The sequence below is a fragment of the Lissotriton helveticus genome, chromosome 9 (genome assembly GCF_964261635.1).
Source record: "Lissotriton helveticus chromosome 9, aLisHel1.1, whole genome shotgun sequence".
Lineage (NCBI taxonomy): Eukaryota > Metazoa > Chordata > Amphibia > Caudata > Salamandridae > Lissotriton > Lissotriton helveticus.
Window position 1 is genome coordinate 1,254,771,624 of NC_136070.1, and position 14,926 is coordinate 1,254,786,549.

The following is a 14,926-nucleotide window of genomic DNA, read 5'->3' on the forward strand; positions in this document are numbered from 1 at the left end:
GAAGAACCTCAAGCTGAGGGGACAGAGTATATGCCACTCAGGAGTGTCCAGGAGGCACGGAAAAGCAATGTCCACCGATGTCGGACGGTTCAGACGAGTTGATGGTGACCATGTCGCTGCAGCTGTGAGGACCAGGCTATGCTGTGGAAGACCAGGAGCCATGCACGAGCTGTTCCATGTCAGGTGTCGGTGACCCGGGGGTCGGTGTCCGGCGGGAGCACCAACACGCCTTGGTAGCCGCAATTGCCGTGGAGAGCAAAGAAGGAGCAACATTGGGACCAGCAAGGTCCAAAGGACTCACCACAAGCAGGAGAGTCAGAGCAGACCCCGAGCAAGCAGAGCAGCCTAGTGAATCAGGAGAAGACCCACAGGCTGAAGGCAAAGGGGTCCCAAGAGGACCTTGCGCAGCTCTCCAAGAAGGAAGGCCCACTGTGCAGAGGTTTTGGTGAGGATGCTGTACCTGGCAGGTGGTGGCTAGAGGCTGGTGCTTCTTGTAGCCTGAAGATTTCTGGAGTTCAGAGCCAACAAGCCTTGGCAACAGCAAGCCGGCGCGGTGCACAGGGGTACAGTCCCAGTGGTTCTGACGAGGGATACAGGCCTCTAAATTGTAAAGAAGTCAGGTCAGGCCTCGAGGGAGTTGCAGAACCATCACCTGAATTGCTGAACCTTTTCAAGTCTGAAGGACTTCAGGAACAGCAGACCGGTTAGCTTCATTGCAGTGCCTCCAGATGCGAAGATTGAGTCCTTCACTCCACTGCAAAGTACATGTCCTGTCTTTGCAATATGTTACACGATGCCTTTAGGACTTTGTGGTAAATATACTGTTACCTCATATATCAGAGTTTCTAGAATGCTATCGGTAAGCAAAGAAAGAGGAGTCCGTGGTTCAGAGTTAAGGGTTTTATTCAATAACTCGAGTTAGGGGAGAGCTCCTTTACCAAGCGGGTTCAGGAGTGGTCTAAAGCTTCATTCACACAGCAGAATATTTATACATATTCAATCAGTAGGCAAAAGAAAGAAAAAGGAAGTAACAAGCAGAAGTGACAAACAGTAATTTCAAACACGATGTGTCAAGGTATGGGCAAGCAGAAGTGACAAACAGTAATTTCAAACAAGATGTGTCAAGGTATGGGCAAGCAGAAGTGACAAACAGTAATTTCAAACAAGATATGTCAAGAATGGGCAAGTCCTATGTCTCGTGAGAGTGCATGTGATGTTGAAATGTGCTCTTGCTCTTTTCAGTTGAAGGCCCTTCCTCATCCGGGGGGGGGGGGGGTTCTCTGGCTTACAGTTAAGGACAGGAACTATTTTTTAAAACAGGAACTATCTGCTGCTGGTTCCCAGAATTGGCAGAACCACAGGAATGTGTGGTCAATGAACTGAGATGCCAGGTGCAGGGTGTCTTGCTCGTGGGTTTGAAGACAAAATGGATGTCACACACAAAATGGGTGCTTGTCTGAATAAAAAGGGCTACCAGGCAAAAACAGGGAAATGATAGGGCATAATTGTCAATTTTCTTTTCTCATTCCCTCCTTGCCCCAGAGTGTACCTGTTTCTATATCTCAATTTGCATGAGATTGTCTATGCATTCCTGTAGCATAATTATTTCCTTTTCTTTCTGCTGGATACGTGGTGGAATGCAGCTGGCAGCGCATAGTCTGCACAGGGCAGGGCCACATTGGATGCAAAGGCAGCATCCAGTTATTACTAGGAGTATTATGCCTGTTGCTGACAGCAATTTCCATCCCCAAGATGATACTATTTTCCAAAACCAGTCAGACCATGTCCAAGTGCCAGGTTCTTGATGGAGGCTGGTGGCTATCTTGTGTAATTTTGTTATAGCCGTATATACAGACCGAGAGTTATCAGGAATGAAAACACAGCAGCTAGAGCCGATAATTTTACAGGCTCCGCCTCTGTCAGCCAGGATGATGTCAAGGACAAGGCGGTTTTGGAGAGCAACCAATCTTATGGCAGACTGTTCCTGAGTCAAATTCCCCAGGGCAGACGCCGTCTGATTTACAACAGCCTCCAGGGTCCTTGTCAACCTGCGTATGAGTTTGCTGTTCTGCACAGGACCGACAATGAAAAAGAAACCTTTGTTGAAGTCTGAATATTGTTCCCATGTAGTTTCCGTTTGATCAACCCCGGAGGTGTCGATCGTTCTTTTGTGTCTAACATGGGGCAGTAGGAGGTCTCGGTGGTAAGTGGATGGGGCCACAAAGACAGGGGGTAGCAGAAATGCTATGTAGCATGTTCCCCCCCAGTTCAAGGGTAGCTGGACATAGGCCGTTTGCTGGCAGATGAAATAAGTATGACGGGATGCTGGAAATGATGATTTTCCTTTGTCCTCAAAGCTCACAGTGGTATGACAGTCACTGTGTCCTAATGGAACAGTACCATTTCTACGGACGCACAGGTGCCCTTTTACTGTTGAGACCGAGATGGAAGGGGGACCAGCGTTCCTTTTAGGTTTGGTATTTAATATCCTGTAGGACATGGTCACGTTCCCCTGCTTGTATTCTTCGCTTTCTAGGACCGTACCTGTCGCCTGAGGATCTCCATCCTCATTCGGGTAGCAGACAGCATTAAGGACCTTATTTAAGTCCCCCCAAGGCCACCCATTCGTGCATGAATTATGTCCATCAGGGCAGGAGGTTGGGGTAGTGTTGTCGGCTGTCATTAGGGCGAACCAGGCCTCACAAGTTCCATTATAAGAAAACGGGAAGGGGAAAAGAGGCATCCCACCTTTCTTTTGATGAGGTGGGAGGCAGCCACATATCCAGCAATCTGTGCTATTGCTGGCTTGATGAGTATAGTGTAGCATCTGAATAAAGGTATTGTTCTGCAGGGCTAGTCTATGGGCTTGCTCATGAGGGGGTAGGTCGTGATATGTGTGTTCCTGAGTGTTGTTGGGTGCATGAGAGGTATGTGGTGGTGGCGGGAAAGCAATGTGGAGGACCCAACCGAGACACGTCACGATTGTTATCAAGAGAAACAGTATGATTAAACATATGATAGGGCCGCTATGCAACTTCTTAACATTCTTCTTTAGGCGCCTCACTTTCTCTTTTTCCCACATAGGGTGCCTGAGTCTGCCCCCATGCTCTGACCACTTCACCACGGGACCTGTGTCCGTGGACTTAATCAGCCAGAATCCGGGTGGCGGACCTCAGCTTTGATTTATATTCCTGTTGTGGGGTCTGTTCCAGGGGCAATGAGGACTGTTTAGTCACAGTGTCACTGGGTTTGGCGATATCGCTGGCAACAGAGTCTATTTCTCCAAAGTACTTTTTACAGTGACTGGCATGCAGCCAGCCTTTTCTGCCTTCGATCTTCACCGCAGTCCGCGTAGTTAGAAGTACCAACTTCGGCTCCTTCCACCTGGGTTGGAGAGGATTTGTCCGGTCGAAGTTCCGGACCGAGACCCAATCTCCGGGTCGGATGGTGTGTTCTTCAGGGTTGGTTTTGTCTGGGAAAGCTGCAGCCACCTGTGAACGACAAGAAAGGAGTGCAGACATCAAAGAAGCTAGGTAATCTGTCAGCACAAGACTGTTAACATCAGTGATGGATTTGGGTCTAGGTGTTCCCCACACATTGGGGGGCCTGCCGAATACGATCTCATAGGGTGCTAGACCTGTTCTTGAGTGTGGGATCATCCTTATGTAGAATAGTGCCACTGGCAGTGCTGTGACCCAATCCACCCCTTTTTCGGCCACCACCTTTGCCAATTTGGTCTTCATGGTCTGATTATATCTTTCCACCAGGCCTGAAGCCTGGGGGTGTCTGACACAATGGAACTTCCAGGTATACCCCAGGAGTAGTGAGACATGTTTCATCAGTTCTGATGAGAAAGCTTGGCCATTATCTGAGTAAATGACACGGGGCAGCCCATATCGAGGGAAGAATTCTCTCACCAACTGTTTTGCTGTTGTTGATGCAGTATAGTCTGGGACTGGGTATGCCTCTGTCCACCTGGTCAGAGCACACACGACCACTAAGACATATTTATGTCCCCTGCATCAATCCATTTGTATGTAATCCATCTGGAGGACTTCGAAGGGGTGGTTCGGTGGGTGGAACCCACCTTGCCCAACGGGCGTGCCCTTGCCGGGGTTGTACTGAGAACATATCATGCAGGTCTTAGTTCGTTGTTTAGCTGCTACTCTAAGGTGTCTGTTGTGCCATATATCTTTGATGCTTTCTAACATACCCTTTTCCCCCAGGTGCGCCTGCCCATGTATCGTGTTGATAATGACCTGGACCATCGCATCTGGTAGGAACCACACAGCTCTCTCTGGAGTCATCCACCCTTGTTCCGTCTGCACCCCTCCTTTCTCTTTCCACTCCTGTAATTCAGCTTTGGTTTCATGTTTCTGGATATTCTGTACATCTTGGAAAGGGTCTCGGACCACCAGCACCCTATTTCCCTGTAATGCTGTCAGTTCTGTTCGAGCTGTTGTTTTGGCTGTTGAATCAGCGAACTCATTTCCTTTTGAAATGTCATCTGTCCCTTTAGTGTGTGCTTTGCATTTGATCACTGATATCAGTTTGGGTAAGTGTATGGCTTCGGGTAACTGTGTAATGAGTTCGGCGTGCTGGATCTTGGATCCATGGTAGGTGAGGAACCCTCGTTCCTTCCAGAGTGCCAAAGTTGTGCACTACTCCAAATGCATATTGTGAATCAGTGTACACATTAATGGTCAGGTCTTTTCCTAGGTGACTGGCACGGATAAGGGCTACTAGCTCGGCAGCCTGGGCTGACAACGTTATGATCTTTGTGACTCGAGGACAGTGGATCCGGTTGTCACTGCATAGGCAGCCGCCAATTCTCCTGTTGTAAGGCGCATACAAGAGCCGTCCACAAATAATGTTTTGTTAGGGTTGGGTAGGGGCGTATCCCTCAGGTCTTGTCGTGGTTTTGTGATTAGTTCAATTTCGTTCATGCAGTCATGTATGCTTGTTTGGGCGTGGTAAATGGGTAGTAGTGTTGCAGGGTTCAGGATGCTACATTTACATATTGTTATATGGGGCTGAAAAAGTGTCATTTCGTAACCTGTTAGTCTTGCTACTGTGAGGTGTTGTGTCTGAGTCCTATTGAGGAGTAGTTCCACTGAATGGGGAACTTGTACTGTCAATGGATGTCCTAGTACTATAGTGTCACTTTGACGGATTGCTTGTGCTGTGGCTGCTACAGATTTCAAGCAGGCTGGAAGGGCTCGTGCAACTGGGTCCAGAATGCTTGAAAAGTAGGCACAAGGTCTATGTTTTCCTCCCTGGTCTTGCGTCAATACAGACAGTGCTGTTCCATCTCTGTCGGTTACAAAGAGTGTGAACATTTTTAAGTAATCAGGGGTGGCCAGTACCGGGGCTTGACAGAGAGCCTGTTTGAGTGTCTGAAAAGCTTGTTCGTGTTCCTCAAGCCAGGGCAGTTGAGGGTGTTGTGCTGCTTCTGACGTTGTTAACTGTACAAGAGGTTTAGCTATGAGAGCGAATTGCGGGATCCATTGTCTGCAATAAGTGAGTCCCACAAAAGCTCTGACTTGTTTCTGGGTCTGGGGTCTTGTCATGGCGGTAATGAGTTTGATACGTTCAGGGGTGAGTTGCCTACCCTCCTTTGACAGCAAGTGCCCTAGGTATGCCACTTGTTGTAAACAAAACTGTAATTTAGAAGGGGAGACTTTGTGACCGTTGTTAGCTAGGAAGTGAAGGACAGTCAAGAATGCGTTGTTCTGACCTGCTGTAAAGAGTATGTCGTCAACATATTGTAAGAGGGCTGTCTCAGGAGGCATGTGGACTGTGTCCAGTTGTCGTTTCAGTGCTTGACTATATATGCTGGGACTCTCAGTGAATCCTTGGGGTGCTCTCGTAAATTGGAAACTTTGTCCTTGGAGGGAGAAGCCAAAGAGGTATTGACTGTCTGGATATATTGGGATACTTAAAAAGGCGTTCTTTAAATCTATCACTATGAACCACGAGGCTTCTGCGTCAATGGCAGTGAGTAGGGTGGAAATGTCGGGGACCACAGGGTGTTGGGGAATAATGCATTTGTTAAGTTTTCGCAGGTCAACTACCAATCTGTACACAGGGGGTGAATTAGGTGTTGTTTTCTCGTGCACCGGGAGAACAGGGGAATTACAGATGTTAAATTGTGTTTCCCTGACCACCCCCGATTGAATGAGGTTTTCAACTATTTTTAAGAGGGCTGCCTCTGTCGCTGGAGGTATCCGATATTGTTTAAGGCGTGGTAGTGCAGCTCCTTCCCTTACGGTAACTCTGTCAGGTGGTATGGTCATGCACCCTACGGCTGTGGAGTCCTGAGCCCATAAGTGTGATGGCAGTGATGTCAGTCTGTCATCTAGTTCCCTGGAAGTGTAATGACCTTTAAAATCTCGCAAGAGGAGTCGCACATCGTTGGGGGAGCAGACAATTACTGCTCCCAATTCTTTTAATTGGTTTATTCCCAGCAAGTTTTCAGGGAATGTTTCAGTGAGAACTAAGTCTGTGACAGTGGTAAGTGGACCCAGTGTCAGGGGTAAGGGTTGCGATGTTTTGTTAACAATGGGTTGTCCTGAGAAACCCAGAGATATATTTTTTCTGCCCAATAGAGAGGTACCTCTGGAAGTTGTTGGTGACTGACTGTTGATCTACTTGCACCGGTATCTAATAGGAACCTTCGTTCCTCCCCCAGTATTGAGACATCTACATATGGACCCCTATGATCTACTGGAATGGGTATTAGGGGTGGAGCTTTTTCTCTCTCTCTGGGCCTCTTCATGAAAACTCGGGGTATGTATCTGCACTGAAATCAGTTCCAATGTACATCTGTGAGGGTCTAGAAGGGGAAGGTCTCTGTTCCACCCCTGCATCTTCCTAGCGGGGTTGTTAGGAACAAGGCTTTGTTTTTCCTGTAGCTAAGTTGTGCTTCAGGACGGGGCACTCGCGTACATAGTGGCCGGGCCGTTTACAGTAATTGCAAACGCCTTTCTCTGGGCCTCCCCCTTTCTGTGTAGCTGGAGTTGGTGTGCTGACTGTCTGGGCTACTAAAACCTTCATTTTCGTGTCTTTCATTCTACGCTTCTCTTGTTCACTTTCTTCACGTATCCTGTTCTGGTGGTATTGTAACATTTGTAACATCTGAGAGGCGGTATTCGCCTGCCATGTGCTCCCTACCTTGAGTACTCTGTTCTTTACTTGAGGCAATGCATTTTCAACTAGTTTGGAGACAAAAAGGTGCATGTAGGAATCACTGGCAGGTGTGAGTCCGCTGTTGGCGGTAAAGCATCGCTCTAGTCTGGTATAATAGTCCCCTACATCTTCATCTACCTTCTGTTTGCAGGCTGAGATGGCCCCCCAGTCTTCTCTCTTAGTGGGCAAAAGTTGAGGGAGAACTGCCATTATTGCATCTGGCAATGATTTGACTTGCCCACCTAATGGTTGTCCGGGGGCCCAGGTGTTATCTTCGTTTTCGAGTTTGGTCCATTTTATTACATGTGTTCCCACCTCCCACTCTTTCTCTTTCAATTTACCAAATATGCCCCGGGCAGGAGTATTATTAGAAGAGCGAGGATGTCAGGGTAGGTCAGGCTGCCTATTCGTAATACGTCCCCCAGTTCCCTAAAGAACACTACAGGAGGGGGGGCGCTAGGTGGCGCTAGACCTGAATGGCCGCCATTGAGTAGAGCTCTCGCCAGGCCGGGAGAACTTTAACACATAACCCTCATCCTGCCTTAACGGAGAGCACCCTACTCTGCAGCAACTCTCGGAGGGAGACCTTCTGCCGCTGTGGGGTAAATCCTAGCTCGGAAGCTCTGACGGCGCTCTTGAAATTTGCGTGCAAAGTGTCTGGGGCCGAAGACGCGCGGAACGCCGGAGCACGAGAGCAGATCGCAAATCTACGCGAGACCGTGGGCGTACAGGGCGGCTGCTGGTAGGCGTCTGTCGCGCGGCGGACCCTCGGCGACTGGGAGGACTGCCATCTAACCCCAGTGGACATTGCGGAAGGGCTGGAGGTGAGGCCCTGTTGCAGTGGGGGTGTTGAGAAAGCATCGCGGCAACGATCATAGCGCGTCCCCCAGCTGAGGAGAGACGCGGCCGCCATTTTGCGAGCATCGGGCTGCGGAGGCCGAGACTTTGCAGGGCGCTGCACGCCAGGGGCCGTGAGCGGCTCCCCCGCCCAGGGGGGAGCGGAAGCACATAAACGGAGGTGACCATCCTTGAGGAGCTACCTGGCGGATAGCGTTGCGGGATTGGCGGAGCCCTGCTGCCCCCTCGGCCATATCTGCACAGCTAGTCGGACTGCATTGAACTGCTCAGGAGGTGAGAGTGCATTGCGACGCGGCTGCGGAGGGTCGGTCTGTCCTGGCGGCTGGGTGCGGAGCGAATAGGGGGTGTCTGAAGCCCTGCGCACGTGGGGGCGGCCTACCCCATAACCCCCATCTTTCTTTGAGCAACTGGCCAGGGCTGACCCAATCTGTCCTTCCGGACCGGGCCCGAGTTGGTTGGGTGCCCAGAAGCGGGTCGAGATGGGCAAACCGGAGCAACGACAATCCAAACTCCCTTTTGACACACGTAGAACACCGGGGGCGGCCTCAGGCAATCAGTGCGCTGCGGGCTCGCCCGAATCTCGTGATGAAATAGACTCCATGACCCTACGATTGGACAGCGTGGTGGCCAAGCTGGATGGCCATAAGGAGCGCATCAAGGGAGTTAAGCAGAGAGTATCGGACATAGAGGACGAGGCAACAACTTGCAGGAAACATATAGCACATATGGACAAACTCCTGAAGGTCATTGCTGAGCGTAATGAGGATTTGGAATCCCGCTCCCGAAGGAATAATGTACGCGTGCTAGGCCTGGCCGAGACCACAAACACAGGGCGCCTAGAGGACTACATGGAACGTTTGCTGATAGACCTTTTCGGGCGCGACGCCTTCTCGCCACAACTAGTTATTGAGCGTGCGCACCGTTCCCTGGCGCCAAAACCCCCTCCAGGAGCAGCACCGTGCCCGATCATCATGAAATTCCTGAACTACAGGGATAGGGACACGCTCTTTCGATTGGCGAGAGAAAAGGGTGAAGTGCGCCACGAGAACTCTACCCTGTCATTCTATCCCGACTTCACCCAAATGGTGCAGGACGCTCGACGAAAGTTTCAAGCGGTGAAGAAACAACTCCAATCTCGTAACATTAAATATGCGATGCTATACCCAGCTCGCCTACGGATCCACCATAGAGGTCGCCAACATGTCTTTTCAACACCCCAGCAGGCGGAGGACTTTCTGAAACATGACAGGCACTCTGCATCCCGAGAGACAGCTGCGAGGAGAAGATCGCGCTCTAACTCACCACTGTCGGAACCCTCTTGAAACTTGCCAACTCAGCTGCTGGGGATGCGGGCTGGAGAGCCCTATGGCGACACCCAGTTGTGTATCTGGAGGGTGAAGTATAACACTATTCCTGACTTTAAGGCATGATATGACTCTTGGCCGCCCACCCCCGTCCCTTCGGAGCGACCTCCTGCGACCCAGGGGGTTGTGGATGGGTGAGAAAGGGAGGTGTGATGGTACTGGCGGAAGCTCCTAGCGGCCCCCACTGAGGGCATTACCCCTTGTTTGACTGACACTACTGTGTTTTGTTAGGTCAGAATTCAGGGCTCCATCTGGGTGTATGTTGACATCGGGGACCTGTTATCAGTTCGGGAGGGAGGGGACATCATACTCTGGCAGGTTGGGGCAGCATGTGTGGGAGGGCAAAGGGGAGGGGGGGAGCCTGGGGAAAGTTTGTTGTGGGTCGTTCAATACATGGCGGGAAATGGTCGGGTTGGAAATCGTACAGAGTGGGTAACTCGAGTGGAAGACTGTTGTGGGGTGAGGAGAGTCTTCAGTGGTAGTTTGACAGCTACGGTTTATTTTCGAACATGCAGGAGAAGCAGGTAGACGCCGCTCCAGGCGTTAGCGTAATGTCGTGGAACGTCAGAGGGCTTAATGATCCCCGGAAACGACGCCAAGTGCTAGGATATCTAGATAGGCACCATGTTACTATTGCTTTCTTACAGGAAACGCACCAGGCGAAGGGGTCCACCCCTAAATTTGCATCCAGATGGGCCTCGCATGGCTGCTTTGCGTCGTATTCCTCTTACGCAAGAGGGGTGGCCATCTTGGTTAAACGAGGGCTGCATTTTGTGGAACGGCGGAGGGAAGCAGATCCGGATGGGCGGTACTGCTTGCTATGGGGCTCCCTACTATCGCATGACATAGCTCTTGTGAACTACTATGGGCCTAATGTAGATGACCCTCACTACCTTCAATTGTTACATGGGAAGGTGAGAACACTGGGGTGTAGGTACCTCGTCTGGGGTGGGGACTTCAACACTGTCGTAGATCCAGCATGGGATAGGACACAGGCTGCACCAGCGCATTACACCGCTTCTCAGCGCGCCCTGCACGACATAGTCCATGGGGAGGGGCTAGTTGAAACATGGCGTTTTTTACATCAATCACAGCGAGAGGGCACACACCACTCCTATGTCCATAATACCTGGGCCAAGCTGGATTATATATTTGTGGCGAGGGGTATGACTAACTGGGTCCAAAAGGCGACACATATGGCTAAGACATTCTCAGATCATTCCCCTGTGTACGTGTCCATCCACATACCTGTGGATACTGCTCCATATCTTGGATGGCGGCTGAATGCTGCACACCTACAGGATGCTGCCTTTAAAGCTGAGCTGGAGCAGGAGATAATTGACTTCTTCCCTAGGAATACCGGCTCTGTGTCGAGTCTTACTACAGTCTGGGAGGCCTTCAAAGTGACTGTCAGGGGGTGGTGCATTGCTAAGGGTGGGGGCATTCTGAGGGCACTGCGAGGTACCCTACACAAACTAGAGACTGAGCTGAAGGCACTAGAGCGTGAGGCCAGGAGCGCCTCGGATCCATCCCCCATACAAGCATGCATTAGGGAGAAACTGTTGGAATATAACGAAGAGGCAGACCGTGAATGTAAGTTCCTGGGGAAACCGGGAGAAGCAAAGAAATATGGGGAAGGAGATAGGCCGGGGAGGTCTTTGGCTGGAGCTGTTCGGCCACCGCCTTCCAAAACTTTGTTACTGAACTCCAGGATGGTCAAGGGGGATTGAGCAGATCGTTACCGGAACAAATGGAAATACTAACTGGGTATTATAAAACGCTTTAGACCTCACACCACAGCGCCACGGTATCACTGGAGAGCTGCTTCGAGGACGTGGCTCTAGCATGGCTAGGCCCAGGGCAGCAGAAATTTTGGGCGGCCAATCTTGAAGTGGACGAAATTAAGGATGCCATAATGGGCATGGCCTCTGGCAAATGCCCGGGATCGGATGGGATCCCTATCGACTTTTACAAGACCTATGTCCACATTCTAGCTCCCATACTTAAGGCAGTATTCTATGAAGCGCTGGAAGAGGGCGTACTCCCAGACACTATGCGAGAAGCGCACATACTGTCCTTGCTTAAGCCGGGTAAACTCCCCGATCACTGTGATTCATATAGGCCTCTGTCCTTGCTGAATAGTGACACAAAAATACTAGCCAAAGTCCTTGCCACTAGGTTGAACCTCCTGCTTGAAAAATTAGTATTGCCTGATCAAGCGGGCTTTGTACCTAACCGGGCCACCTCGCATAATTTGCGTACGCTGCTTGCGATCCTCCAAGACATTACCCCTAAATGCGCTGCGGTAGCCGTCTTTCTGGACGCTACTAAAGCGTTTGACTCCCTGGAATGGGATTACATGTTTGGGACACTGGCCTATATGGGGATGCCGGGTCAATTCCTTAGGTGGATTAAGCTCCTGTATGAAGCACCTCTTGCTAGAGTACTGCTTAACGGGGCGCGCTCTGCACCCTTTCGGATAATCAGGGGGACGAGACAGGGGTGCCCCCTGTCGCCTGTGTTATTTGCTATTGCAATTGAACCCCTGACAGCCAAATTGCGCCAGCATCATAATCATAGAGGTCTCAATTACCCTTCCCGCCATGTACTTGTCTCACTTTATGCGGACGACATTACCATGTACGTCTGTAACCCGGAGGATAATCTTAACCCCGTGTTGCGTGAAATCACGAAATTTGGAGCATATGCAGGAGTACAAATGAATTGGAGTAAATCGACGCTGTTCCCGCTGACTGAACGCACTGTGCCTCATCCCCTCGATTACCCCCTGCAATGGGAGGAATCTGACTTCCGCTACCTGGGGATATTCATATCTAGAGATAAAGACACACTTATGAGATCGAACTATGGCAGGGTCATCTCCAAAGTCACGGATAACATCACTGCCTGGCTTAAGCTCCCTCTATCAATGGCAGGGCGCATATCACTCATCAAAATGGTGATAGTGCCTAAGTTCCTCTACTTGTTTGTGAACATTCCATACTACCCCGGGGCGCATTTCTTTGCCACTCTTAAGACTCAACTTGTGCGACTGATCTGGGGAGGGAAGCCAGCACGTCTGAAGCTGGACACTATGATGCTGCCATATAGCTTTGGCGGATTCGACGTACCAGACTTCGAACGATACTACCATAGTGCACAGGCGCATTACGCAGCCTATTGGTTTCATCCCCCCCCTATATGCCCCATTTGGCGGTAGAGGACGGCCATATGTCACCAATCCCCCCGACGGGATATGTGTTTACCCCATATAAGCCGAGTAATCGGGACCCCACTACGGTGGACTGCACTGTAAAGGCAGTTCACTGGCTAGCTAAGGCTGAGGGCATAACGCGTCTCTATTCCCCTAATTTGCCACTACTGGAGTGTCAATTATTGAAAGTCACCAATGAGAAAATATGTCAAAATATGCTTGTGAGACTTGGCTATCACAAGTGTGGCGACCTGTTCCTGGAGGGTAAATTCCGTACACGGGATCAATTCTTTGGAGACGATCCCCCTGCATTTATGGATCTGTTCCTCTACACGAGATTAAAACAGAGCGTGATGGCCATATGCCCTGAATTCCCAGCGGAACCGGAGACATTTCAATCTCTGCATTTGATGCTGCAGGGTGAGACGCTGAAGCATGCTACATCCACCCTATATGCTAGAAGTAGGTAGTTTCCCCCCCGTGAACCGGCCAGGGCTAGAGCGGCTTGGGACAAGGACCTGCCTGAACCCCTCACGGATGAGCAATGGGAGGCTGCATGCATCCAGACGGAACGCATTTCCGGCAGTACCAGACTCCGGATACTTCATTTAAAATTTTTGCACAGGCTGTATCACACGCCGGCGCGCCTCCACCGACTAGGGTTACGACAGGACGATAGGTGTCAGCGATGCCACCGAAGCTCGGCGGATTTCCTACACCTGGCTTGGAGCTGCCCTAAAGTGGCGGAGTATTGGGGGGAGGTAATAGCTGGGCTGGCCGATATGCTAGGGGTCGACATTGAGACAACGCCTTCGACGGCTCTCCTGGGTATAACCACACACATTCTCACCCCGCACAGAAAGTTGCTATCGCTGGGTCTGCTGCTTGCGAAACAACATGTGGCATGCCGCTGGGGCAGGGGCAGAGCGCCCAAGTTCAAGGGGTGGATTTAGGATATGGTACTGTGGCAGGAGCATTTACATGCATATGCAGAATTAATGCCATTGCACTCCAGACCTAAGGACATTTGGAGCCCATTCCTAGCGTACCTCCGGAAACACCAGGGGGGAGAGGAGGAAGAGGGGTCTGAGAGGGGGGTAGGAGGGTAAGCTCAAAATTGACGCATGCGGCTCACGCCTGAGTGAACACAGAGCCTTGTATTTTTCACTGCTGTGTTTACCATGCAATACATGTGTTGGTTGTGATGCACTCGCTTTTCTGCTGTTGAGGGCTCTGATGACTGTACTCCTTGGATTCTACTTGTAATACCTGGCTTGCCTCGAGTATCCACTGACGTTTGAAATTGAATTGCGACCATATGTCATTGTTAGACACAGCAAGGTGTTGATTGCGGGCCTGATTTCCTTCCAGCTTTGGGGGGGATGGGGGGGAAGTTTGTTGTTATGAGTAACTCTAGATTGTCAATGAGACACTTGCATGATATAAATGTAATGTGTATTACTGAATGTAAAATGTATAAATAAAGATAAAAAAAAAAAAAAGAACCCTACAGGATCCTTTTCATGGGTGGGGACCAATTTCTTTATCTCGAGCATTTCTAATTTAGTCAGGGGGGTGTAAACAAATACTCGTTCCAGACTCCCTTGAGCATTTGGTCCAGGGTGTACTTCCCGTAACGGGTAATTTCCTTGTGTTGAGTCTGAGCACTGGCTACTGAGACGTCCATGGCATCAGGCTCTGTGTTCAAAGAATTGATTTAGGAACATTGGGGTGTTGTGCAAATACTTGTTACGTACAGAATCTTCCAAGAGTTTGGTCAATTTGGGTTGGTTTCGGGAACACCATCTCTCCATTAATGTAATCAAATGTTGCACCATGTAGATACTCGCTAGTCTTTGCTCATGAGGGATTAATGCAGGGTATAATTGGGCGACCATGTCATCATCATACATAGAAGGGCATGCAGCCCATTGGGCGGCGGCCCTTGCCACTTCCTTTTCGTGTGTAGTAAGTGGAGGTGCCGTGTCCAGCCAATCATCTAAAGCTTGAACAGTGTTTTCGAACACCTCTCCAGGTGAGGGCCCTATGTATTCTAATTGTTGGTCGTGGTACCCCCAGGGAGGTATCGGGAACTTAGTACCCCTTGTCCTGGGAGGTCCATGGCCCTGAGTAGTTCTACTGTTGGATCCTGTTACCAGGATCATGTTTCGTTCCTGATTCTCGTCGTCTAGGTTTTTCCGATATTTAATTACTGCTTCTGTAAAGACTATGACGCCCTTCTCAAGGGTGTCAACGGTATCATAATCGGGCAGGTTGCTAAACAAGGTTCGAAACTCCAATG

The 14,926-nt window shown here is 50.2% G+C and overlaps 2 protein-coding genes across 2 annotated transcripts in view; one reads left to right on the forward strand and one right to left on the reverse strand.

The window, feature by feature from the left end:
• LOC144783414 (E3 ubiquitin-protein ligase rnf213-alpha-like) overlaps positions 1 to 14,926 on the forward strand; it is a 2,376,820-nt gene that overhangs the window by 1,448,931 nt on the left and 912,963 nt on the right. The window lies entirely within an intron of this gene.
• On the reverse strand, positions 1,556 to 3,082 carry LOC144782579 (endogenous retrovirus group V member 1 Env polyprotein-like). The gene has a single exon (XM_078661952.1). It carries the CDS (start codon positions 3,080 to 3,082, stop codon positions 1,556 to 1,558), a length of 1,527 nt encoding a protein of 508 aa, XP_078518078.1.

What these genes read in the sequence shown, in the direction of transcription:
- LOC144782579 (XM_078661952.1), bottom strand. Translation starts at nt 3,082, where the DNA reads ATGTGGGAAAAAGAGAAAGTGAGGCGCCTAAAGAAGAATGTTAAGAAG.